This window comes from Gossypium raimondii, chromosome 10 (genome assembly GCF_025698545.1).
Source record: "Gossypium raimondii isolate GPD5lz chromosome 10, ASM2569854v1, whole genome shotgun sequence".
NCBI lineage: Eukaryota > Viridiplantae > Streptophyta > Magnoliopsida > Malvales > Malvaceae > Gossypium > Gossypium raimondii.
Window position 1 is genome coordinate 20,140,400 of NC_068574.1, and position 24,650 is coordinate 20,165,049.

At 33.7% G+C, this 24,650-nt stretch overlaps 3 protein-coding genes across 6 annotated transcripts; 1 reads left to right on the forward strand and 2 right to left on the reverse strand.

Annotated features, from left to right (window-relative positions):
• Positions 1-6,486: 6,486 nt before the first annotated feature.
• Positions 6,487-9,346, forward strand: LOC105776522 (uncharacterized). The gene is made up of 5 exons (XM_012599211.2): positions 6,487-6,905; positions 7,679-7,780; positions 8,456-8,597; positions 8,694-8,740; positions 8,864-9,346. Exons 1-5 carry the CDS (start codon positions 6,819-6,821, stop codon positions 9,080-9,082), a joined length of 597 nt encoding a protein of 198 aa, XP_012454665.1. The 5' UTR covers positions 6,487-6,818; the 3' UTR covers positions 9,083-9,346.
• Positions 9,347-9,416: 70 nt separating this feature from the next.
• LOC105776519 (mitogen-activated protein kinase homolog MMK1) lies at positions 9,417-13,231 on the reverse strand. 3 transcript variants are annotated; one of them, XM_012599206.2, is made up of 7 exons: positions 13,094-13,231; positions 12,746-12,996; positions 12,509-12,638; positions 11,353-11,490; positions 10,388-10,720; positions 10,049-10,229; positions 9,417-9,848 (listed from the first exon to the last, which is right to left on the reverse strand). In XM_012599206.2, exons 2-7 carry the CDS (start codon positions 12,982-12,984, stop codon positions 9,673-9,675), a joined length of 1,197 nt encoding a protein of 398 aa, XP_012454660.1. In that variant the 5' UTR covers positions 12,985-12,996; positions 13,094-13,231; the 3' UTR covers positions 9,417-9,672. The 3 variants fall into 3 exon arrangements, with proteins under 3 accessions (XP_012454660.1, XP_012454661.1, XP_012454659.1); XM_012599207.2 differs by having other exon boundaries at positions 10,406-10,720; positions 12,746-13,225; XM_012599205.2 differs by having other exon boundaries at positions 12,746-13,219.
• Positions 13,232-13,958: 727 nt separating this feature from the next.
• LOC105776520 (uncharacterized) lies at positions 13,959-23,981 on the reverse strand. 2 transcript variants are annotated; one of them, XM_012599209.2, is made up of 8 exons: positions 23,735-23,978; positions 22,928-22,997; positions 22,628-22,787; positions 22,149-22,230; positions 21,080-21,296; positions 19,862-19,926; positions 15,025-15,291; positions 13,959-14,331 (listed from the first exon to the last, which is right to left on the reverse strand). In XM_012599209.2, the coding sequence occupies exons 1-7, from the start codon at positions 23,825-23,827 to the stop codon at positions 15,037-15,039; spliced, it is 942 nt and encodes a 313-aa protein (XP_012454663.1). In that variant the 5' UTR covers positions 23,828-23,978; the 3' UTR covers positions 13,959-14,331; positions 15,025-15,036. The 2 variants fall into 2 exon arrangements, with proteins under 2 accessions (XP_012454663.1, XP_052478825.1); XM_052622865.1 differs by lacking the exon at positions 13,959-14,331 and adding an exon at positions 20,209-20,323 and having other exon boundaries at positions 15,143-15,291; positions 23,735-23,981.
• Positions 23,982-24,650: the final 669 nt, after the last annotated feature.

A 24,650-nucleotide genomic window follows, 5' to 3' on the forward strand; every position in this document is an offset into this window, starting at 1 on the left:
TTACTCTATCAATAATCTGACCCTATGGCATGCCAGCTATATCCAACTTGGTCCGAACAACTAATAGGGTATTCAACTGTGGATTCACTTTATACAGTTCAAAGCATTCTTTAACAATTCTAACCACCAATTCATCAATTCAATATATAATACAACCTGTTTCAATTCAATTTCATTCCAATTGTCAATTATCAATCAGGTCAAGGAATTTCTATTCTATTCAATTTAGTCATTATCTCGATAATTAATCTAAGTCATGTTAATTCAGCTTAATAATAATCTAAAAATTACCTCAAACTCCATATAATTCAAAACAACATGAACATGTAGAAATTAAATGATTCCAGAATCATAGAATTACAAATTGAAATTCTAAGCTACTCGTTGACGGCTTTGGATTTTCCTTTCCCTCTAGACGAATCTGGATTAGTGTTAGTTATGGATTGACATAAAATATATAGCACCATCAATAATTTATCAATTTCCAATCAATTTTTACTTTATACAAGTTTTGCAATTTATTCAATTTAGTATCTAAAACCAGGACTAACATAACTCTCAATTTAAAGCTCTGAATTGAAATTTGATTTCACTTTTACCTATTAGGGACCTCTTATTTCTTGTTTCTAAATTCAATTTTAAATTTTATTCATTTTAGTTCCTAATGTACAAAACTATCAATTTAGCTTTGCAATTTAGAATTTTTTTCACATCTAAGCTTAAAATCTATCAATTTAATACCTAAAACTTTAAGAAATCAACAATGGACGCTTCCTAAAACTTTAATAGTTTTACAAATTAGTACATGGGCTAGCTCGTTCAAGCTCCCAAAACCTCAAAAACATAAAACTTACAATAAAAAGACTTAATTACACTAACCAAATTGTTGTCAAAAGATTGAAACCCTTAAAAGCTCTCTCATTTTTCTTTCAAAGTTGAAATCGATGTGGAAAATGAAGATAAAGACCATTCTTCGCTTTCCTCCCACTTAAAATTTCTTTTATACTTAATTTAATCCATTAATTAACTTAATTAATCTTATCTTTAACTAAACAAATTTTAATTAATTAAGTTAATTAACATATAATGTCACCATCCACTATCATGCTTTAAAATAGGTCTATTTACTATTTTAGTCCTTTTGTTAGTTGCAATTTAAGTCCTCAAGTCATTTTCTAATTAAAAAATTATAGTATTAAACTTTACAATTTAGTCCTTAAACCCTAAATAAACACAATTTCGACTAAATTTATTATCCAAAATTCAATTCACCAATATAATAACTCTATAAATTTATTAGATATTTACAGGCTCAGTTTACGAAAGCGAGTCCCGAAATCGCCTTTTTCGACACCTGTAAAACTAGGTTATTACAATTCTCCCCCTTAAAAAATTTCGTCCTCGAAATTTACGTAGAAAGAGGTGGGGATTTTGGGATCTCATTGTCTCTTCCGGTTCCCAGGTCGTTTCTTCTACGCTCTGACTGAACCACAAAACTTTCACGAGTGACATGTGTTTATTCCTTAGCTCTTTTACTTCACGAGCTAAGAGTTCAACGAGTTCTTCTTCATAAGACAAATCAGGAAAAATTTCAATTTCTTCTATTGGAATAACATGAGATGGATTACAATGATATTTTTTGAGCATGGATACATGGAATATGCCATGAATCTTTTGCAATCCTGACGGTAAGGATAGGCGATATGCAACCGATTCAACTTTCTCATTGATTTCATACAACTCGATATACCTAAGACTTAATTTCCCTTTGCGACCAAAGCAATGAACCTTTTTCCACAAAGAAACTTTCAAGAATACTTTATCACCCACTGAATACTCGATATCTCTTCATTTCAAATCAGTATACGACTTTTGTCTATCAGATGCTGCTTTCAATCTATCCCTGATCAACTTCACTACATTTTTAGCTTCCTAAATCAATTCCAGGCCAACAATTCTTCTTTCGTTCAACTTTGACCAATAGATAGGCGTTCTACATCTACGACCATATAAAGCTTTATACGGAGCCATTTGAATGCTCGACTGGAAACTATTATTATACATAAATTTAACTAGTGGTAAATAACGTTGCTAGCCAGATTCAAAGTCAATAGCAGAGGCTCATAACATATCTTCTAATATCTGAATGACACGTTCTGATCTGCCATCAAACTAAAGATGGAATGTTGTGCTGAAATTTAATCTCATAAATAAATATTCATGCAATTGTTTCCAAAATCTTAAGGTAAAATCAGTGCCTCGATCGGAAATAATAGACACAAGTACACCGTGAAATCTAACTATCTCATGAATATAAACTTCAGCTAGCTTTTAAAGTGGCCAATTAGTTCTTACTGATAAAAAATTACCAAATTTCGTTAGTCGATCAACTATTACCCAAATAAGATTTCTTTTGTTCGGTGAAACAGGTAGACCAATCACAAACTCCATTGTAATTCATTCTCATTTCCATTCTGGAATAGAAATAGGTTGTAACAACCCAGAAAGAACTTGGTGTTCGGCTTTTACATGATGATAAGTTAGATATTTAGCGACATATTCGACATCTCTCTTTTCATTCTGAGCCACCAATACGATTCTTGTAAATCACAATACATTTTTTGCACCATCAGGATGCATAGCAAAAAGGTTATCGTGAGCCTCATCTAAAATCACTTCTTTCAATTCAGCAACATTGGGAACACAGATTCATTTACAAAATCTAAGGAAATCATTTTCATCTACGTTGAAATTTTTAATGATGCCTTGCTAAACCAACTCATTTTTCTCAGACAACTTAGCATCCACAAGTTGCACCTCCTTTATTTGATCAAGCAACATTGGTTTGATTCTCAATTCAGCTAAAAAACTACCATCATTGCCAATACTAAGTTGAGAAAACATTGCTTGCAATTCAATCGCTACCTTCATACTCAAAGCATCAGCTACAAAATTTACTTTTCCAAGGTGATAACTGATTACACAATCGTAGTCTTTCAATAACTCGATCCAACAACACTGCCTCAAATTCAACTCCTTTTGGGATAGGAGGTAGGGGTGAGCAAAACTTGATTTGATTCAAAAAAATTAATTTTTTTTTTAATTTTGAGTTAATCGAATTGAGTTATTCGAATTATTCAAGTCAACTCGAATAAGAAATTTTGGATTTCAAGTTCAAGTCGAGTTGAATTTTTCCAATTCGAATAACTCAAATAATTCAAATAACATATTAGTATAAATACCCTTTTGGTCCCTATCAATTTTAAAATGAGCAAATTGGTCTCTCTCTTAACAAAAATTACAAAATAATAAAATAATTTTCAAAATTCTAAATATTTATTAAAATTCTAAATTTTATATTTTTAAAATTATAAAATTTAAAAATCTAAAATATATATTAAAAAGTTGAAATTTTAAAATTTTATAAAATAATAATTTTGGAATCTAAATAAGTGATTAATGATTTAAGTTTATCATACTAAAATATCTTTTTTATTTTGCTTTTAAAAAATTCAAATATATATGGTTTCAAATTTATGTGCTCTAATATGGAAATAGTTATATTGTAACAAGATTTTAATTTACCATTATTAATTTTTCTAATTTAACTCGAACAATTTTACTCAATTCAACCAAACAGTCACCCTTAATTCGAGTTATCCAAAAATCCAAATAAGAAAAGGTAAAACTACGTCGTTTTGATAAATGTTTATCTTTTCTAAAGTTAAAAGTCAAAACTATCAAGTTAAAAGGTAAAATTACATCGTTTTGATAAATGTTTACCCATTAGTCTTACATTCCTTCCCGAATCGCCCCACTTTCCCTTTTTTCTTTACTCAAAATTAATCTAAAAGCTTGTACTTCATTTACTAGTTAAATAATCGGTCTATGTAAATACAACATTGAGTATAAATAATAGGATTCATTAACTCGACTCGACTCGAAATTTTTTTACTTGATTCAAAAAATTTCAAATTGAATTCGGTTGCTAAAATAGGATTTGTCAACTCGACTAACTCGAAATTTTTGACTCGATTCAACTCGACTTGATCGAATACTCACCCCTAATAGGAGGTATTTAAGACTTTTGTGGTCAGTATAGATATGACATTTTTCTCTGTACATGTAGTGTCTCCAGATTTTTAAAACAAACACAATAGCAACCAACTCTAAATCATGCATCAGGTAATTGAATTCATGCAATTTTAATTGCCGAGACACATACGCAATCACCTTACCATATTGCATTAACACACAACCCAATCCATTCAACGAAGCATCACTCTACACCATGAATTCTCTCCTCGACTCAGACAAAGTCAAGATCATGCCTTTAACGGTAGTATGGCTTCAATTTCTTCTTATTGGTTTGACATCCGCATAAATTGCAAATGTAAAGGAACATTGAATTTAAATTACATTATAAGTGGGGATGGCAATTCGAATTGCAGATTCAAATATCTACAAATATTTGATCCATTTTTTGCGGCTTTGGATATTGTAGATTCGGATAATATTCATATTCAGATTTTAAAATTACCATCTACTTTGAATTCGAAGCTAATGCAAATAAATACATCAGATATCCATTATCGAAATTTGCATTGCTTATTCAGATAGTGAATAAGGATTTGGATTCAATATCTAAATCCACTAGTTATAAAATACTTATAATTTTGATTTTATATATATATAAAGAAAAAGAATTTTAGTAGATTTGAATATTAAAAAATTTATTCAATTTAGATTTTTGCAAATTTGAATGTCCAAAAATTATTCAAAAGTTCGAAATTAGTTTTTTTTGAGAATTTAGATAGCTTACAGATAATAGTATTTAACTCGATTTTGATAGTAATACTCAAATAACTTGGATAATAAAAAAATTGGATTTTAAGCGATTTGTGGGTTCAAATAATTAAAAATGAAGATATTCGACCCATTGTTATTCCTAGTTATGAGATTATATTAATTAAATTAAACGAAATCAACAACATAGAACATAGTTTATCGAAGCATTCAATTCTCTATCAATTATTCCTCATATCAATACCAAAAATCTCTTTCATTATTTTGTATGATCACAATGCTCAAGAAAACTAATAAATTACAAAATGTTATAGGTATAAAACATTTAGAAAGTAATGGATTTTATGATTAAGAGTTCTACTTTTATCTTCTAGAAAGAGTGAAAGTGAGAAGTTTAGAGGTTATTACAATGAATAGAAGTAGATACCACCCCTGCAACATTTAAATCGCAAGGAAACCATTCACTTCCTCATTCCCTAGTCTACACCCTTTGGACAATGCTCGATATAGGCAAGCCAAGACAACAGAGTCCCAACTATATGTACCAACCATTTATAAATTTAATAACAATGGGAGATATATTATATGAACTAAGTTGCTAGACTTTTTTGGCATCGGTATCAACACAACATCGACCAAGCAAAAAATGTATGCTCAAGCATGACAATCAATATCAATAGAGGTTGGATTCTCTATGAGCTACTCGAATTACCTTTTCAACCAATCTAACTTCATCAAGAGCCCGTTGAAATAAGATAGAAGGTTGATATCACTCTAAAAGTTTCGTAGAGGATATGCCTTGAATTGTGCTCAAAACTTCTCATTACAAGACACTCATCCACTAGAAGCCCCATCAACAATATTACATCTTCTAGTGTTATTGTCGCTTCACCGCATGGGAGATGAAATGTTTGAGTCTTTGGTCTCTATCATTTAATTAGAGCGGATAAGAATAATAGAATGTAAGTAACTCTGACAATTTGACTTACATGATAGAAATTGATGTTTGTTAATTGAGGAACCATTCTCTCATCATGTGAACCTATATTCATATGACCACGAAGCAGAGCCATAAGAGAATATTCCATTGTCATTGCATTCCAACCAACATCTCCTTTTTTAGGTTTCAGTTGAAAGTCATTATAGTACGATTGATAGTTGTATTTTGGAGATACTTGTCTATGTAAAGTTTAAGGTAGAAGGTAGAAGACGATTTGTTTTAGCTTAATGTAAAAAGAACTAACAAATTTGATTGTTTTTTTATAAACAAGATTATGCTAAAATTTTTAAGTGAAAGTCGACAACCACAAGAGGCAAACTTCAATTTTATGTCATTAAATTTTAATTAAATTATCTGTTATCTTTTAAAATTTTACATTAAATTAAATTATTAAAAGTTTATAGCCCTCCCAACATGTTAGAATATTTTTTAATTTTAAATTAAATTAAATTAAATTACTAGAGTTTTATAATTATCGCTTTCTATGATATCGATTTGAATATTCGAACTTATATTTATCTTTGAGAATGCAATGTGTGATACAATTGTAACAAACACTTGTTTATATATAAAATAGTTCTTAAAACATATATTAATAATGAAATATATAACATGAAAGTAAAAAAATCAATTTTCATTTTAGTTTGTATTATTTTCTTATAGATTTGTACCAATGGGGGATGGGGTTTTGTAAAGCTCGTCATATGATTATGGTTTTTATTATTTTCTTTCATTTTATTGTGTTATTTTCAGATAAAATACTGAATTTTACCTCATAACTCTTTAGCTCCGGAACGAAAAAAAACAAAGAAAGAAAAACTTGAGATTCCTCTCCCTCTTTCACCCAGACCTCTCTTTGCGCTGAATACAATTCCCTATATTCTTTCTTACTTCAATATGGGTTTTTTACCCTTAATATCTTAAATACCAGAAAACAATTTCTCTCTTTCCTTTTTCTTTTTTTTTTAATTTCGATTTTTCTGGGGATTTTTGAATCTGGGTATTTCTGAAAATGGGGAAAAACCAAGCCTACAAGGCTATGCAAAGAGCCAGGCTTGGCTCTTCCTCTGCTGGCCCTGAAGAGATCGAGGATGGCATGGTTTGTACCCTTCCATGTTCAAACAATTCTATATATAAATATTCGATTTATGATAGTTACCTGCACTTGTTTTTTGGTCTGGGTGCTTTGTATTTCTTGATTTATTTCCATTTCATTTATATTGATGGATGTGTTTCTTGGTTGGTGCTTCCAATGTTTGGGAATTTACTTTTGGGGTCTTCTAAAATCTTTTTTTGACTTATCTTGTGTCAATTTGTTAGGTTAAATCTATGTAGTTTATTCAGTGTTGGTAGTTGGAACTTAGAAGTGATTTAGCGAAGCATTAATATTATGCTCTTACTAATTGTTCAAATATCGAGCTCAAATTTGTTGGGCGTGATGGCATAGAGCTTTGCTAATAAGAGTATGTTATTTGTTTTAGCTCAGTGTAATCTTGATTTGATGATGAGTCGTTCTCTGAGGGAGCTTATGGTTTTGGATTCATCACTATTTTTTTTTCGTATTTCTTGCTAATCAATGTGATAAATGTTATGCTTCTTTCAAGTATGCAATCATTCAAATTCTTACAAATTTGTTTTTGGTCTATACCAGTTTAAGTTCTTTTTTTGCTTGATAGCTATTACGTTTGCTAACTTTGCGTAATTGGATGAAGTACTTAAGAACATTCTACAAATTGATTTTTGATGAAAAAGTTGCTCTCTTTTATTTTTATTTTATTTTTTGCTATGAGATTGTAGAATTTTATTGGAAACGCTAGTTGTATTCTTAATAATATTCGTTTTCTGGAACATTTCTGATGAGGAGAATCGCAGGTGGATGGTTCTTTTCATTCACCAGAGTGGCATGCTGCTCGTTTGGCCAGTCTTAAAACTTCTCATACAGTTACATGGGAAGAGTTCAAAAAGAAACAAAAAGTAAGCTACAGAAAAGTTTCCTCCCTTGTTTCTATGATGTTGATTTGTCGTAAAAGTTGCTAAAGTAAATGTATTCGATCTTATAATGATTCATACTGATTGAATCCCGTGTTTCTGTTATTAGACATGCTATGCAAATCTATATACATTGGAAAATTTGTTAAGAATCGATTCCATATTTTTTTATAAACTTAGACGACAAAATCTCTCAAAAGTGATCCAAAAAACCTACCTGCTTCCTTCATAATTTTAGTGGAATGTAATCATGTCATTACAGAAAGGGGGGGAAACTATTTTAGCAGTCTATCAATTTTGTTCTTTTCAATGGATCTTTGTGGTTGAGTTAGTTGCTAAAATACCGTCCAATTAAGCATTATTTGTCAATTACAGCCATGCTGTATTGATACTAGTTTCGAACATCAGAGGCTGAGCTTTATGCAACCAAAATTCAACAGCTGGGAGAAATTAAATCAAGAACAAAGATGAGGCACTAAGAAATTGCTGTGTCGAAATTACCTGTTCATTTGCTAAATATTATGGCCATGGAACTATTCTCCGAACTAATCTGGTTGTTTAATTGTATTGCTAACCCAGCAGTTTTTGGTAATGTGATACACAACCTGGTTCATAAGGTGGGTTTTAAACATTGTTTTGTGTATTTTGTTGATATGCTAGGAAGATGCATTGAGAAAAGGGGAACTAGAAGCAGATACGGATCGAATGATGCGAGAATATAGAGCTCAGCTAGATGCTGAAAGGGCAAGCAAGCTTGCACATGGTAGAAACCACTCCAGTAGTAAATCTAGCCATAAAAAGGGTATGTGTAAAAGGCCTTAAAAAGGCTGGTATTCTCACGCTTGTGATTTAATTACTGTCTTTTTCTTGCTCTCTAAGGGTGTTGAATTCATTGCAGATCGAAAAGACAAAGATTCAAAGAAACGCAGCAGCAAAAAAAGAAAGGTTTGAATAGTTTCTAACAACTTTGTAACTGTAATTTTACGTTTTGTGTATCATCCCCTGTTATTGTTATTATTATGAAAATGTGAACTGAAGTGCACTCGTTAAACCTTTGATTATATGAAGCGTTCAAGACGGAGATCTTCTGAGTCAAGCTCCTCGAGTTCATCCTCAGAATCTTCGAGTAGTGATGATGAAGAGAGAGAATCAAGAAGATCCAAGTCCAAGTCTAGAAGAGAGAAGAAAAAGAAGCACAAATCAAGAAATAAGAACTCAAGCACCGAGAATGAAGAAGGTGAAGGTCCAGTCCCACTGTCAAGATTTTTTGGGAGTGTGAAGAGTTAAAATGGTATGTTAGAAGATACTAAATTTGTGTACTTGATACTGAATTCCTGCAGTAGAAAAATTATTTTTCTCCCATATTTTCCGAATGGATTGAAGGCCTGTAATGATGTTTAATTCCTTTTTTTTTCCTGCTTCATTTCTACTTTGTAGTCGTCATTGATGGATTGTATTCATGAAAACCTGGTAAATTTCTTCCACCAATCTCTATGCCTGTTAGCATTTAATGGTACTCTCAAGCAATGGAATATTGATAGTTTGTGCCAATGATGTAGCATTTTAATGTTTTGTTCTTTTGATATAGTTTACACATTGTAAAATCGGAAGTTATGCTATAGAAAGCAAAATCTTCAGCATCTTCCATTTACAAATTGTAACTCATGATACTGAGTGAATGTTACAAAGAAGAACATCAATCCAAGAGATTAGGAGTGAAATCAAGACGGCCTATACAAACACCAATGCAACAGTAAGTTTTCGTTTCCTATCCTCTTCTGGAAAGAACATGTATGTACAGGAAGAAATCAATCACCAATTTTCACCACGCCCATCAAAGCCGCAATTAATAAATGGCATGTCGAGTAAACAACTCATTACTGCAATGAATAGTCTGGGTTGAATGCAAGTGCCTCTTCATATACCAACTCCTTCATCTGCGCCATGGTTAAAGCATGCTGCTCAAAGTCAAAGGTAAAGGGGATCATGCAAACAGGCTCATCGCTTATGTCATGCAGTGTCGTTAGATAGGGGTGAGCAAGGGCCTCCTCAACTGCAATATATAGGAATTACAATCACATAGCTACCAACTTCCAACTCAGAATGAAACACATTCCAACAAATCAACTAACCTAATTGTGACCATTTTGCATGGATTGGAAAACTTTTGTATAACACACGCTGAATAATACATGATGTGCCGCATAAGAGAGAAAAAGAATGAAAGAGACTATTCTTTTGCAACAAACTCACCAGTAATCCTTTGTTTAGGATCAAATGTTAACATCTTTTGCGCAAGATCAATAGCTAAAGGATGGACATTTGGGAACTTCTCAGAGAAAGATTGTCCGGGGTAGTTAGGAAGTTGTTGAATGTATCTCTTAGCATTTTCATTCAAATATTCCATTTCAGCCTCTGATGGAGTACCAAGCAGCTGCAAGGCAAAGAGTTCAGTGCACAAAATGAAATATTAAAAAGCATTTTTTTAGTTCACCATTTCTTTTTCCTAAAATGCTCATTGCACCCTATTTAGCAACTTATTTGTTTTCTTTTTACATAGTTTATATGGGTTGCAGGATAAAAGCAATTTACCTCCAGCAGCAATCGCACCTGATGCAAATGATCCCTTCCTGGAAATAATGGCTTCCGAATAAACAGTTCCATAAAAATGCAACCCACTGACCACATATCAATGGCTGCAGAATATTGCGAAGAATATAGCAACAATTCTGGAGGACGGTACCATCTAGTAATAACATACTCTGTCATAAAATCACTTTCAGTGTTGACACGAGCCAGTCCAAAATCACATATTTTCAAGTCACAGTTTTCATTCACAAGAAGGTTGCTAGGTTTTAAGTCCCTATGTAAAACATTTGCAGAGTGTATATACTTCAGGCCACGTAAGATTTGATAGATGAAATACTGCAAAGCACAAAAAAAGGTGGTTAATTTGATTTTAAGGTACTTCTAGTCGTTGCTTCTATAACAGTATAACTTGGTTTTTCGTTCAGAAAACAGAAAACAATCTTTTGGACGAGTTTTAAATTAAGAATGTTAAATATAGGAAGAAAAAAAAATAAGGCAAAATTTACTAGTATATAGAACAGTTATGTCAGAAAAATGGAGTTGCCACATATTCGATGTTTAAACAACCCCCCTCCCCCCCAAATAAATAAGCATAGATATTTGCTTTTAAACCTAAATTGCATGCTGTCTCACATCAAGTATAAACTTTTTAAAAATTAGAGGCTTGAGGTACAAAAATTAGCTCTCTGAAAGCCTAAGAAAGTTCTCTATAGCATACTCGTGTCAAGTACAATAGAAGGGTGATGATTGCTTTATAGCAACTGATATTACCAATTCAATGAAGTAAGGAGATAAAGTGATTAGGAAGAAGAAAAGTTCTGTACTGGCTAAAGGCTTGGATTGGAGAGAGCAAAATTAAGGATCTAAATTAGCATGGTCAACTAGAAATAGCTGCACAGTAAAAACTTTAGCTAGTAATTAAAGGAGAATGACTATCATTAAAAGAAACCACGTGTATATATTCCAACCTGATAATGCTCTTCATTGAACTTTTGGTTACAACAGATTAGCTGATGCAGGTCAGTGTCCATCAGCTCATATACAATATAAACATCATTAAAGCATTCCCTCTGGGGAGGTGGAATTACATCCCTGATTGCAACAACCTGCATTAAATACTCAGATAAGACCAACTCACAATGATAACAAAAGATATATCATTCTCTCTCTCTCCCTCCCTCCCTCCCTCTCTGTATGTATATTTATTTTCATATGCTATAACGAACAATATAAATAACCTATGTTGCCAACAGCACAAAGGACAAGCGGTGTTAAGGCCCCTTGTTGGCACCCCAATGACTAGGGTTCAAACCCTATAGATGTAATCCCCATCCCCCGCAACTTAACTGCGTACAAAAAAAACCCTATATTTGTGTCTATTCACAACTAGAGAAAAGAATTGACACAAAGAAAGAACATGTTATAACTAAATAATGTCAAGGGTTGACATGATAAGCTAAGGTTTAGACTTTTAGAGAAAAACACTAGTGGTAGCATTACAGAACACAAATCAAACAATATATTTCATAGATCTTAACAACCAAATAACTGAATTCAGAAAGTACAACCATTGTAAGATGGAATGAAACTGTTTTAAAACTTGAAAGTGCAATTTCAGTTGAGTGCTTTGATGTTTTTATTAGTAATCCAACATCCCCGTCTAAAATAGTAATAAAAAATGCCAGAGTTACAAAGAAAAGATCTTACTTTCTGTTCTGCGCTTAAGGGAGGTTCTTAAATGCTGGTCACTACCAATGTAGCATGTGTGACATGCAGTCTCTTTGGTAATTATAGAAACGTATTAATTATGTCTGGGGAAAGAATTAGAAGCCACTTGCATATGAAATAATAACCGGGCATATATCCTAAGTAAGCATTTGATATGTGCTTTGACTCTTTTCCTCTACCCCCCAAAAAAAAAAAAAACAAAACAAAAGTACCTCATATTGAACGCTTCAAAGTGTAAAGGAAGTAAGGTTGTGATCCTCCAAATATAGCAAATAACTTTAAAAGGGATTTGAACACGCCAATAACACAGCCATTGACAACAGAAAAGTAGTAATAACAAATTAATTGAATTAAAAGCCAGTTAAAAGAAACCAAAAAAAGGTTACACTGACTGACGTTCTCATGGGCCATGTAGCGAAGCAGCTTGATCTCACGAAGAGTTCTCTTTGCATCAACCTTGTTGCCAAACGCATTCACTATCTTCTTTATTGCGGCGCTTTCATTTGTCTCGGAATTCAACGCAGAACTTAAACCCAAATAATTGAAAAGGATCAACAAGATGACAAATCTTTAACTAACAAAAACCAATCAAATAAGAAAGAAACTAAAAAAAGAAAAGAAGAATAATATTACCAAACGGTGCCGTAAGCATCTTCACCGATGGGCATAATAGGGGGTTTATATTTAGCAGTGACCTCGAAAATGTTGCCGAAAATGTTATACTGAGTAAACCTGCCGCCATAGCTAGGAGTGGCGGGAATTTGCATCCGGGGAAACATTAGAGGAAGTGCATTTTGGTAGACAGGTTGCTGCGGCGGAGCTGCCTCCGCCATCTGGGGGTCCGGCGGCTGAGGTCGCCCTCCCCCTTCCATTCTTTTACTTCGCTGGAAAAAGAGTAAGCAATTGGGGTGGTTGAGTAGACTTCGGAAGGATACTTAGTAGTCAATTGAACTGTTTGTTTGTTTTCTTTTTCTTTCTTACGCTGAAATTTATTTATCGTCCTTAAACAGGAAGACTGGCGCTGGCGTTGCGTGTAAATTCTTATACGAGTCGGTCCGGGTTGAGCCCGAAAACTTGTTTTCGCCGGAGCTTGGGCTGGCCGTGTTCGCTGAATTCCAATTTTTATTTTATAATTTAAAATGTCAAAATTGAAATGATTAATAATTCCGGTCGTTTTATGGTTCAAAATATCAAAAACAAATATATTTTTTTTTCAAAAAATTAAATGATTAATAATTCAAGTCATTTTAGTTATAAAAATCTTGCTTAAGTTCTTGATGTTTGATTAATGAATTTTTTCAATTTTAATATTTTAAATATATTTGATAATTATATTTTTTACTTAATATAAAATTTTCAATTTTCAAGATAAAAGTATTAAACAAGTAAATAGATGGCATTTTAAAATATATATTTAAAATAAATTGTTTTAAAAGAATATATAAATTATCATATTTAACTTCATTCCAAATAAATTCAAAGTATATAAAATATTATATTAATAAAATTAAGAATATAATTTTCAAAAACAAGTAGTTTTACCAAATAACATGGTAGTAAACGTTTACTAACTTATCAAATAAATTTTAATATAAAACTCATTAGTATAACTTCAACATTTAATTTTCCAATTTATCCAACAACCATTTATTATTCTTATTATTATTGTTGTAGAGAATTTCTCTATTTTTATCCTTGATTAATTTTGATATTTTTATGCAAAAATAATCTTGATGTTCTTTTAAAAGGATAAATTTAAGTCTGTAGAGATAAAACATAAAAAGACTGTAAATAAAAATAGATTTTATAGAATTAAATAGGTTTTAAAGCTTTTGAAGAGAATAAATTTTAAAAACTGGTATAGTAACCCAGATACCACCATATAAGAGCTGTGCCACTTACAAACTTCTTATGGGTTTTAAATGAACAATTTGCTAATGACAAGCATTTAAGAGTGTATGCAACAGAGATAACATGATGATAGCACAATTCTTAATGATACAGTACTCTTACCTGATCTTTAGTAATTGATATAATTTTTTTTTGTACTCTATATTTTCTGCTTGTGCTGGGTTTAGATGGGCGAACCACCGGTTTACCAACTAAATTTGCATTTAGGCAAAAGTCTCAACGCCATTGAGTTTTCCACAGTGTTACTCTAAGTTCTGCTCTTCCCCCCTCCAATTACTGATTGGGAAAGCAATTCCTTTCTTGAAGATCTGGAAATCAAGCATCTATCACAAATTAGTAACACATGAATGATAACTTGCATTTTTTTTCTCGTATATCAATTTTAAAAATAAATGTCAGAAAAAAGAAAATTGAGGTCAAAATGTTGACCTGATTAATCTTCAAGCACACTATAGGGACATCAATGATCAAACAGCAAGAGAGGGGGTTTTGTTTTCTCTCTTTCCCTTTTAGGAGGGGGGAGGGGTATTCTTCAATTGTTTCAGAAAAAAACATAGATACGACTGCAAGGCAGTACAACCTACCATTTCGTGTCAGTACCACGGCGAGCTTTGTTTTTGACCTTAAGGCACTAACATAGTAACAGCTGTGTATAATTTCTGCAGTCTCTTAACATAGAAATAGGACATAAAAGTCGTCTTGATATGAATTTGTTGTCATCTGAAGTTCTTCTAAACATATCTTCAGCTATTTTCTATTTTTTAACATCATTTTATTTTTACAACATGTAGGATCTTTAGTTTATGCATAACATTATTAGGCAACATTGCTGTCTTATTTATTTGCACAAAGAAGCTTCCTTTGAAACTAATGTCCATACCTTTGCATTGCAGTTTAAACTTTAAACCATTTAAGAGGTTTCATTTTCTAAATCTTACACCAAAATGAGTTCATAAATGTAAAACCACTTAACATAGGACAGAACATGGGAGAATACATACCAGGAATAAGTTCTACCATGCAAATGCTGGAAGGACGTATGTTGGATATGCATCATATTTGGCCGCAAGGGCCTTTACAGAGGATATATCTGCAACTTGTCCAAAACTATCCAGTCCAAGTTCAGTTGCATGGATCCCTCCAGTGGTAAATGCTGACTGGATTCCAGCGGCATTTGCACCCTTAATGTCATGATGAAGAGAGTCACCTACAGCAATAGAATCAGAAGCTTCCACACCAACCATGGCCATGGCTGATTCATATATTATCTGAAAAGGAAAAACAGGTGTAAAAAAAATGACAGTTCCATAGGGAAAAGGTTCATTGAAATACAGGATGAAAGAAACAGTTATATGAGGAGAAATAGTGGCACACCATCCATTAACATTTGAACATAAAGCACTCATGTTACATGCTTAACGGGTTGCCTTCTGATGCTAAAGTGCAAAATAAGATAACCATCCACTTGATAAAATTAAATAGAATAATCATAGAGAAAACAATTCAGTTAAAATAGCGAAACACTATCTGACAGTATAGATCTATCAACTGCATTTATTTGAACATATAGGCATAGTTGCTTGGATATGATAAATATTAAATCCTAAACAAACCCACAAACAATGCCAGTTACTGACTCTGCTAAATTTGTTTAACAAGGTGAAAATTGTGAATTTATATATTATGAAAAAACTCAGAGGAAAAATTCAGTTCAATTTCTACTGCTTTAGTTTACAGATTTATAAAGAGAGAAATAATCATTTTAAAGGAAATAAATCCTAATTCCTAAGAATCAGTAATTGATATCCTAATTTCCTAAGAATCAGTAACTGAGATTAGTTTCTATTTACAAGAGAATTAATAGTAATAAGGTAAGATTTCTATCCTTAATTATAGGGATTCCAACACTCCCCCTCAAGCTGGAGTGTAAATGTTAAATCAAACCCAGCTTGACAATAAATTCTTCAAACATGTTTCTGGTCAAACTCTTAGTTAACATGTCTGCAACTTGTTGTCTAGTAGGTAGGTAGGTGATGCATACTTCTCCTGAGTGTATTTTTTCTTTTATAAAGTGACGATCTATTTCCACATGTTTGGTCCGATCATGATGCACAGGATTATGTGCTATGCTGACAGCAGCTTGGTTGTCACAGTACATCTTCATAGGTCTGGTATAAGGCACTTTTAGTTCTCTCATAAGTCTTTGTATCCAAACTCCTTCGCATATACCATGAGATAGTGCTCGATACTCTGCCTCTACACTGCTGCGTGCTACCACAGATTGTTTTTTGCTCCTCCACGTCACGAGATTACCCCAAACATAACTACAATAGCCGCTTGTAGACCGTCTATCATTAACAGAACCTGCCCAGTCTGCATCAGTGTAGACTTCCACGCTTTGGTTGATGTCTTCTTGAAGTATGTGCCTTTACCAGAGTTCCTTTGAGATATCTTAGTATTCTATATGCAGCTTCCGTGTGCTTCTCCTCGGGCATGCATATCTTGACTAATAACACTCACATCAAGGCTATGTCGGGACGGTGTGAGATAGGTAAATGAGCCTTCCTACTAGACGTTGATATCTCCCCCTGTCGATTTCTTCTCCATCCTCATTAGTTCCCAATTTAAGGTTAAACTCCATAGGAGTTTCAGCTGGTTTGCTGCCCATCAAACCAACTTCCGACAGTAGATCAAGAACATATTTCCTTTGGGAAATGAAGATACCTTTTTTCGACCTTGCTACCTCCATACCAAGAAAATATTTAAGACTCCCCAAGTCTTTAAGTTCAAACTCTGTACCAAGAAATTCTTTCAATCTCAAAATTTCGCTCGAGTCATTTCCTGTTAATATTATATCGTCGACATAAACGATAAGGATGCAGCATTTACCCTCTTTCGAGTGCTTGTAGAACATGGTGTGGTCTGCCTGTCCTTGAATGTAATTTCTGCTAGTCATAGCTTTTGCAAATCGGCTGAACCACGCTCGTGGAGATTGTTTCAACCCATACAAGGACTTCTTCAACTTACACACTTGGCCCTTGTTTTCTTCAAACCCGGGTGGGAAATCCATGTATACCTCCTCATTTAATTCCCCGTTGAGAAAAGCATTTTTTACATCCAATTGAGTCAAGTGCCAATCAAGGTTGGCAGCAAGAGATAGCAGGACTCGAACGATGTTTAGCTTGGCAACCGGTGCAAACGTCTCGTTGTAGTCGAGACCATAAGTTTGGGTGAATCCCTTAGCCACAAGTCGAGCTTTGTATCGGTCTATACGGCCATCGGGTTTAAATTTCGTAGTGAAAATCCATTTGCACCCTACGATTTTTTTTCCTTTAGGTAGATCTGAGACTTCCCATGTTTCATTTTTTTTTAGGGCCTTCATTTCTTCCATCACGGCTTGTCTCCACTCAGCTGATTCAAGAGCCTCTTCTATATTTTTTGGAGTTTTTACAGAATCAACATTAGTCACAAAAGCTTTGTAAGACTTAGATAAATTTCCATAGGATACAAACCGAGAAATAGGATGTTGAGTGCAGCTCCTTGTACCCTTTCGAACTGCAATTGGAAGATAGATGGATGGTGACGAAGGTGGGACTTCGCTTTGAATGTCCTCGGTTGGAGATGTAATTGGCTTCACATATCGGTTCAGGAGAACGATTTCGTCGGGAGTAAACCTGTATTTGCTGTTTTCCTTGATCAGGTGGCTGTTGTACTTCGGTGGAGGTATTGTTATTGGGAAGGACGGTGTTAAATTCTTGCTGTACAGGGGAAACAACAATTAAATCTGGGATAGGTTTGTTTGTGATAGTAGTAGTAGGACCAGGAGGTATAATGAGGAGAGTATTAAGGGTCTCATCTTCATTAAAAATCTCCCCCTGAAGAAGAGATGCTGCAAAGTATGGTTCATTTTCAAAGAAGGTAACATCCCGAGAGACAAACATTCGTCGCAATGTTGGTGAGTAACACTTATAGCCTTTTTGTGTAGGGGAATATCCAATGAAGATGCAGGTGTGGGCTCAAGGATCAAGTTTGGATTGATTTGGTTGATGGTTATGGACAAAAGCTTTACAGCCGAATATTTTGGCTGGAAGATTAGGAATATGAAATAGAGGGAAGGCCTTTAAAAGAGTATTTAGAAGTGTTTGGAAATTGAGGATCTTTGATGGCATTCGGTTTATGAGATAACAGGCAGTGAGGACAGCTTCTCCCCACAAGTATTTTGGAACATTCATAGTGAACATTATGGCTCGAGCCACAGCAAGGAGATGACGATTTTTTCTCTCAGAGATCCCGTTTTGTTGAGGAGTGTCAGGACAAGAGCTTTGGTGTATAATGCCTTGGTCAGAAAGGTATGGACTTAAGACAGAGTTGAAGTATTCTCTCCCATTGTCAGTACGGAGGGTATGTATGGTAGAGTTGAATTGGGTTCGAACCATTGAGTGAAAATTTTGGAATACTTTGGGTGTTTCAGATTTTTCTTTGAGTAGATAGATCCAACAGACCCTAGTATGATCATCAATGAATGTTATAAACCATCTAGCCCCTGTAATATTTTTCACTCGGCTAGCTCCCCATAAGTCACTATGGATTAACGAAAAAGGTTGGGACTGAATATGTGGTTTTAATGGGTATGGCACACGGGTATGTTTAGATAATTGGCAAATTCCACACTTCGAGGAACTAATACTTTTATTTCGAAATAACAGCGGAAGATGTTTTTTCAAATACACAAAGTTTGGATGTCCTAACCTATGGTGCCATAACATAATAGTGTCCTCTTTTGAAGTGGATAGAGCCAATCCCCCTTGTGTACTGTTTTTATTCCAAATATATAGTCCATCATCAACTTTAGCAGTGCCAATCATCCTCCCCGATTTCTGTTCCTGTATCACACAACCAATTGCAGAAAATTCAACAAGAACATTTTCATCCTTAGTAAGTTTACTAATTGAAAGTAAATTACAGGACAAGTTTGGGACATGTAGGACTTTATCGAGAGAAAAACTCTGTCATTTGTACTTCTCCTATTCCAGCCACAAGTGAGTAAGAACTGTCAGCTATGCGGATTCGGGATTTGTTATGACAAGGAGTGTAGGTGTGAAACAACGTGGAGTCACCTGTCATGTGATCGGAGGCGCCGAATCGAGTATCCAAGGAGATTGATTATTAGATTCAAAAGCAATGTTGAGGCGTACCTTGAGTGGCTAGAGATCCATGAGTAGTGGGAGTACCAAGTATCTTATGGAGAGTCTCAAGTCGTGTTTTGTTAGCGAACATCAAGAACATCATCAGCAGAGAGTGGAGGAATTAATTTCACCTTGAGTGATTCCCGATTGATATTCGAGTTATTTGTGATGTCTCAGCCAGAGAAATTTTCATTGATATCACCCATTGGAGGACTAAACCAAGGAATTTTAGGAAGGAAATTAGAGAAAAAATTAGGATCGAATGAATCCTAAAGCCCCGATGCCATGAAAAAACTCAGAGGAAAAATTCAGTTCAATTTCTACTGCTTTAGTTTACAGATTTATAAAAGAGAAATAATCATTTTAAAGGAAATAAATCCTAATTCCTAAGAATCAGTAATTGATATCCTAATTTCCTAAGAATCATGGCGAGATTAGTTTCTATTTACAAGAGAACTAATAGTAATAAGGTAAGATTTTATCCTTAATTATAGGGATTCCAACATATTAAGATAGAATTAGGAGGACAAAACAACCAGGTAATAGCATCCTATGACAATCACAAAAGAGGTATTATGTCCAAATATTCATGATTGATAGAATAAACTTGCATGCCTGTTTATTAGAGCAAAGAACAAAATGACCATCTCACCTTATCTGGTTTCCCCATCCATTTCACTTCACCACCAAGCTTCTCATATTTGGCTGCCAAGGTACCTAACGCATAAACCAAAATGAAATTAAATAACCCCAACCACAAAAATCCAAGGGCATAGAGGGATTGCAGGAGCAGAGAATCCATATAACTGCTGTTTTTTCATTAAAAATTTGAAGATAGAAAAGGTACTTATCATGACTTCAGAGGAAAAAGTATATTATTTAAAAAAAAAAAAATGTAGCATCAATCATCTAAATAAGTGGCAAGATTCAAAATTTTAACTGACAAGAATCACCATAAATGAAGTTGGTGTAAGGTTTCTTTAAGAAATCAAATCTTACAACTCTTTGGATTTTTTGGCATCCAAGATAAGTTTGACTTCTTTCATGTTCTCCATAGACTGAAGGAATAAGCAAATTGTTGAAAGATCACAGAAAAACCTTTGTCTAGAGGAAACTGCAAAACCTTGACAAAATAAGTCTTAAACAAACCTTAGCGCTGCCTTTGAGAGTAAAATCAATAAAGCTCTCAACTTAAGTTAATTATTTCAAGATGATAAATCAAGTAACATTCCTGGAATATGAGAGTGTGCAAAAATGCACATCCTCATTGTAAGATGAAGTGCATTGCAAGAAAAATAAAACCATATTTCTGTCTCTTTTAATTATAAAATACATTTTTGTTCAGAAAAACTTCATCTAAACGTGAAAGAGGAAAGCCATTTGCAAGCTTACGGGAATAAATGTCAGAATACTGGTAGGAATCACAAAAAATGAATTCAAGAAACCGACCAAACAGATTTAAAACCGTAAATATTCCTAAGTATATGAAATTTAAAAAGAAAAAAGAAGCTTAAGTGAAATTAACACGTATAAAATTGATAAGCATTTAATAGGTGTCAACACTCTGAAGGCAATATAACTAGGGAGATCAGAAGAACAACTGAAATGACATAAACAGAAATAGAATGACCCGCATTGCACAACTAAAAAGGAGATGGCTTTGAAATGCTAATACAAATAAAACGTATTTAACAGTAGAAGATGATGGCAATTGTCTGCTTCTCAGTTATTGATGTATTGTTTCTGGTTCCAGTAGAGTAACTGTAAATGTAAATGTGGTTTAAAATTACTGCTATTGTTTTTTGAGTGAAAAATTATTGTTATTGTTATTCAACCCATTGTTGCTGTTACGTAAATCTTTACCGCTTACCAGGCATAATACTCAAAGCTCTAGCTTCAACAGTCACAAAGTCCGGATTAGCTACCACCATTGGAATCTTTTTAGCTGCACAATGCTCTAATATTTTCTCAAGACCGTCAAGACTCATAGGACGTACCAAACCTGAAGGAAGCCCCAAGGCTTCGGTGCCATGGGCTAAGATAAAATCAGCTTCTTCAGCATTCTCAATAACTTGTAAGCCCAAACCCTACAAGAATAAATTGATATTTTACGACATTTTAAATCAATCAAGCTGGCTAGTCATGAAGTCTGAGTACAACTGGTAAAGCAATGGAGAGGATAAAAGTATTTGTAATTGGCACACCAACGGATGGACGGTGTTTAAATCCTCTTTGAAAGCCAATGGCTGAAGTTGTAGTTTTTCAACAAAAGTCATTCAGTACATGGGGACATGTTTTGATAGTAAACAGGCTCTTAGTAAAGGAATTATTTGAGTTTTGGTGCTAATTAATTTTATTAGGGCCTTTATGCGGACATCATTTAAATTCTTCAACCATAAATCCTAAACTTTGTAACTGGAATCTTCTCTGACCACAATCCTTAAGCAGGTAAACTTTCTAATCTTCTTAAATCAGTTAGTAGCACAAAAAGCATTCATTTCATTCTAAAGTTGAAATGGTTTACACATCTCGTAAAGTCTCTTTCATATTAAACTGTCCATGGCTATTGTCAAGCAAACACAAAATTATGGCTTGATTATATTAGAAGCTAGTCACAGAAAAGGTAGCAATAGAACAAATGTGTACTTCTAGTGGACCACAGCAGCTATATAGTATTTGTATTCAATTTGATGATATGCATATGATGATTACAAACTATCCAGAAGTCAGAAGGTAGACTTTTAGTTTACAAGGCATCTTGGATGTTTATTAGATAGTAATACAGCATAAATTAGGAATATGTGGTTTTAATGCTACAACCTTCGAATGAGAAAGAGGAGAGAGACTACATGAGATTTCTTAAACTGGGGATGCTATTTGAGTAAAGCAATAAATAGGAAGGAAGAATAATTAAGAAACACTCAAAACAGTTTGCATACCTCAAGAGATATAGCACCCCTGTCACTCCAGGTCATATGAATGCAAGACCTTCCGAGAGCAGCAAACCAAGCATTGTCCCTCCTGAATGTGATAAATACTGACAGGTAAACTCTCAAGATGTATGTCACAGGCTTCCAGAATAAGAAGTTAAAAATCAAAGCAGTATATAACACTGCAGCTGCAATTGCATAATATAAGCATAAGAAGGTGCATCTGGAAAATCCATAAGACAAATTATTTTGATTTTAAGGTTAAAAAAGGTTGCCTAGTTTCTTTTCTTTTTCTTTTTTAAATGAAATTCTGTAAAACAGGAAATCTTTATTCATATTAGAACATTGCATGGAACTCAACAGGTAGATGAATTTTGCAGTACCACAAATTTGGTCCAACTAATCTAATGCACAATGATTTTTTTTAAAATGTGTTATAGATGTTGGGGATTTCTCCATACGTAAGAATAAGATAAATAGGGGCAAACCTTTGCAAGTACTGATGTGTTAATTCTCCGCTAGTGATGGCTCCCACAAAGAGAGAAGGATCAAAGCCTAGGTTCTTCAATTTCTCTATTGTTGTTGATGCACGTCTTGAAGAATTACTTATGATCACCATCTTGGCACCAGTTGTTGCCAGCTTTTCCACTGTCAGCCATAAGGATTGTATCTTTTAGGGAAAAAGGATCGATAAAGCACTAACATGCATCTCACCTAACATGTGAAAATTTTAGTATATCAGCAAAGAAAAATCTAACCACAATGCTAAATCTCAAATGAAAACATACATGTTGAAATCGCGCCTGGGTAAGGTTGCTTGCCATCATGAAGGACACCAAATTGATCCAAGAACCAAGCCTATGAATGACCACCAAGTTAACCAAAAGCAACGAATCTTAACAGTATGTATTAGTACTAGCAAATACACTCAAGGTTGGCGTAACTACCTACATTTATGTATTACATAAGTTAATTTTAGAAGCCTGTTGTGTCAACCTAGCTATGTGAAATTTTAGAATCCCATCAGCAGTTCCTGGTCAATAAATCTTATACTATGCGAGCAACTACTCTCAAGGGAGATTAAGTAAGAGTTATTCATGAATCAAATATTTCTATCTGTGAAGCATTTCTATGAAGGTCTGCGCGTATTTACAATACGGATCACGTTCCTTAAAAGAAATCATCCAAATTAAGTGATTGCTTGACATTCAAACCGGATAGTTACGTTTGGTTCAAAGCAAAGCATAAATTTACAATCGAAATTTAAACTTTTAACCTTGCAAATTCTTGCAAAACCAATTTTTGATTTCATCTCCAAAGAGATTTTTTTTTTGCTTTCCATTTCCAAAAGAAAAGGCAAATAGCATTTGAGTTGCATTGAAATTTGAAAGAAAAGCCTAAAGCAAAATGAGGAATTAAATTATTCAGAAGTTACTGTCAATGCTAAAAACCTATATGAAAACACTTCAATTGTCCAAATTACAACTAAAATTAATACTTTGATTAGCTAAACGCGACTTCGATCAACAAGAACTTAAAATACAGATTTGGGAGGGAAAAGAGAAAAACTTGGAAATTAACTACCATTTGAGTACCTTGAAACGACGCGTTTCGGCAAGGTGTTGAAGGCCATTGAAGGTCTGAAACATAGGTTCAACGGAAGGAGCAACAGAGCATTTCGCCATCATCTTCCTCTTGTTTCTTTCTTTTGTTTTCGATTTTTTTTACTCGTTTGCCCTACGGCTTGCACTCGGAGGTGAATAAATTTCGATCTTTTATCAATTCTTTTAGAGGCTGATTTTTCCTCAAACTATATATTTTTTGCATTTTGTTGCTTAACCTTTTTCTTTTACTCGTTTTCTCTACTTAACTAATTTTCTTTTCTGTTTTTTCATTTTGGTACGTACAAATTCCTTCATTGTAAATTTTAGGTTAAAATCTGTTTTTAGTCCCTGTACTAAAAAGAGTTTAAAATTAAGTTCTCCAACTATTTTGATATAAAAATCTTAGTTGAATCATTAAAATTGTAAGTAGTTTCCATCAAAACTTGTTAATCGTCATGTTGATTAAGCTGCCCGCATGTGACATGGCATATGCTTGATAAAAGATAAATATGTTGAGTTGATACATTTTAACAAAAACCACCAATGACAATAATAATTGGATTAGGATTTTTAAATTAAAAAAGTTAGAGGATTGATTTTTTAACTTTTGAAATATAAGGGAAAAATGTTAATCTCTATAGAAGTACAAAGACTAAGGGGCAGTTTGGTTGGGGGGAATAGGAATGCATTCCCCCTATTATGCGGGCCCACCACCAAACGGGCATTCGGTTGATTGTAATGCTATTACGGGCCGAATCAGTTCCGTCCCTATTACGCCCATTGGCTGTAATAGGCTTCCCCATATTCAGCGCCGATTAGGGATTCCTTACCGTTTCTTATTTTCTATTACATATTCTGCCCTCATCGATTTCTGCTTCTTCTTCCATCGATATTGCAAAGGTAATTT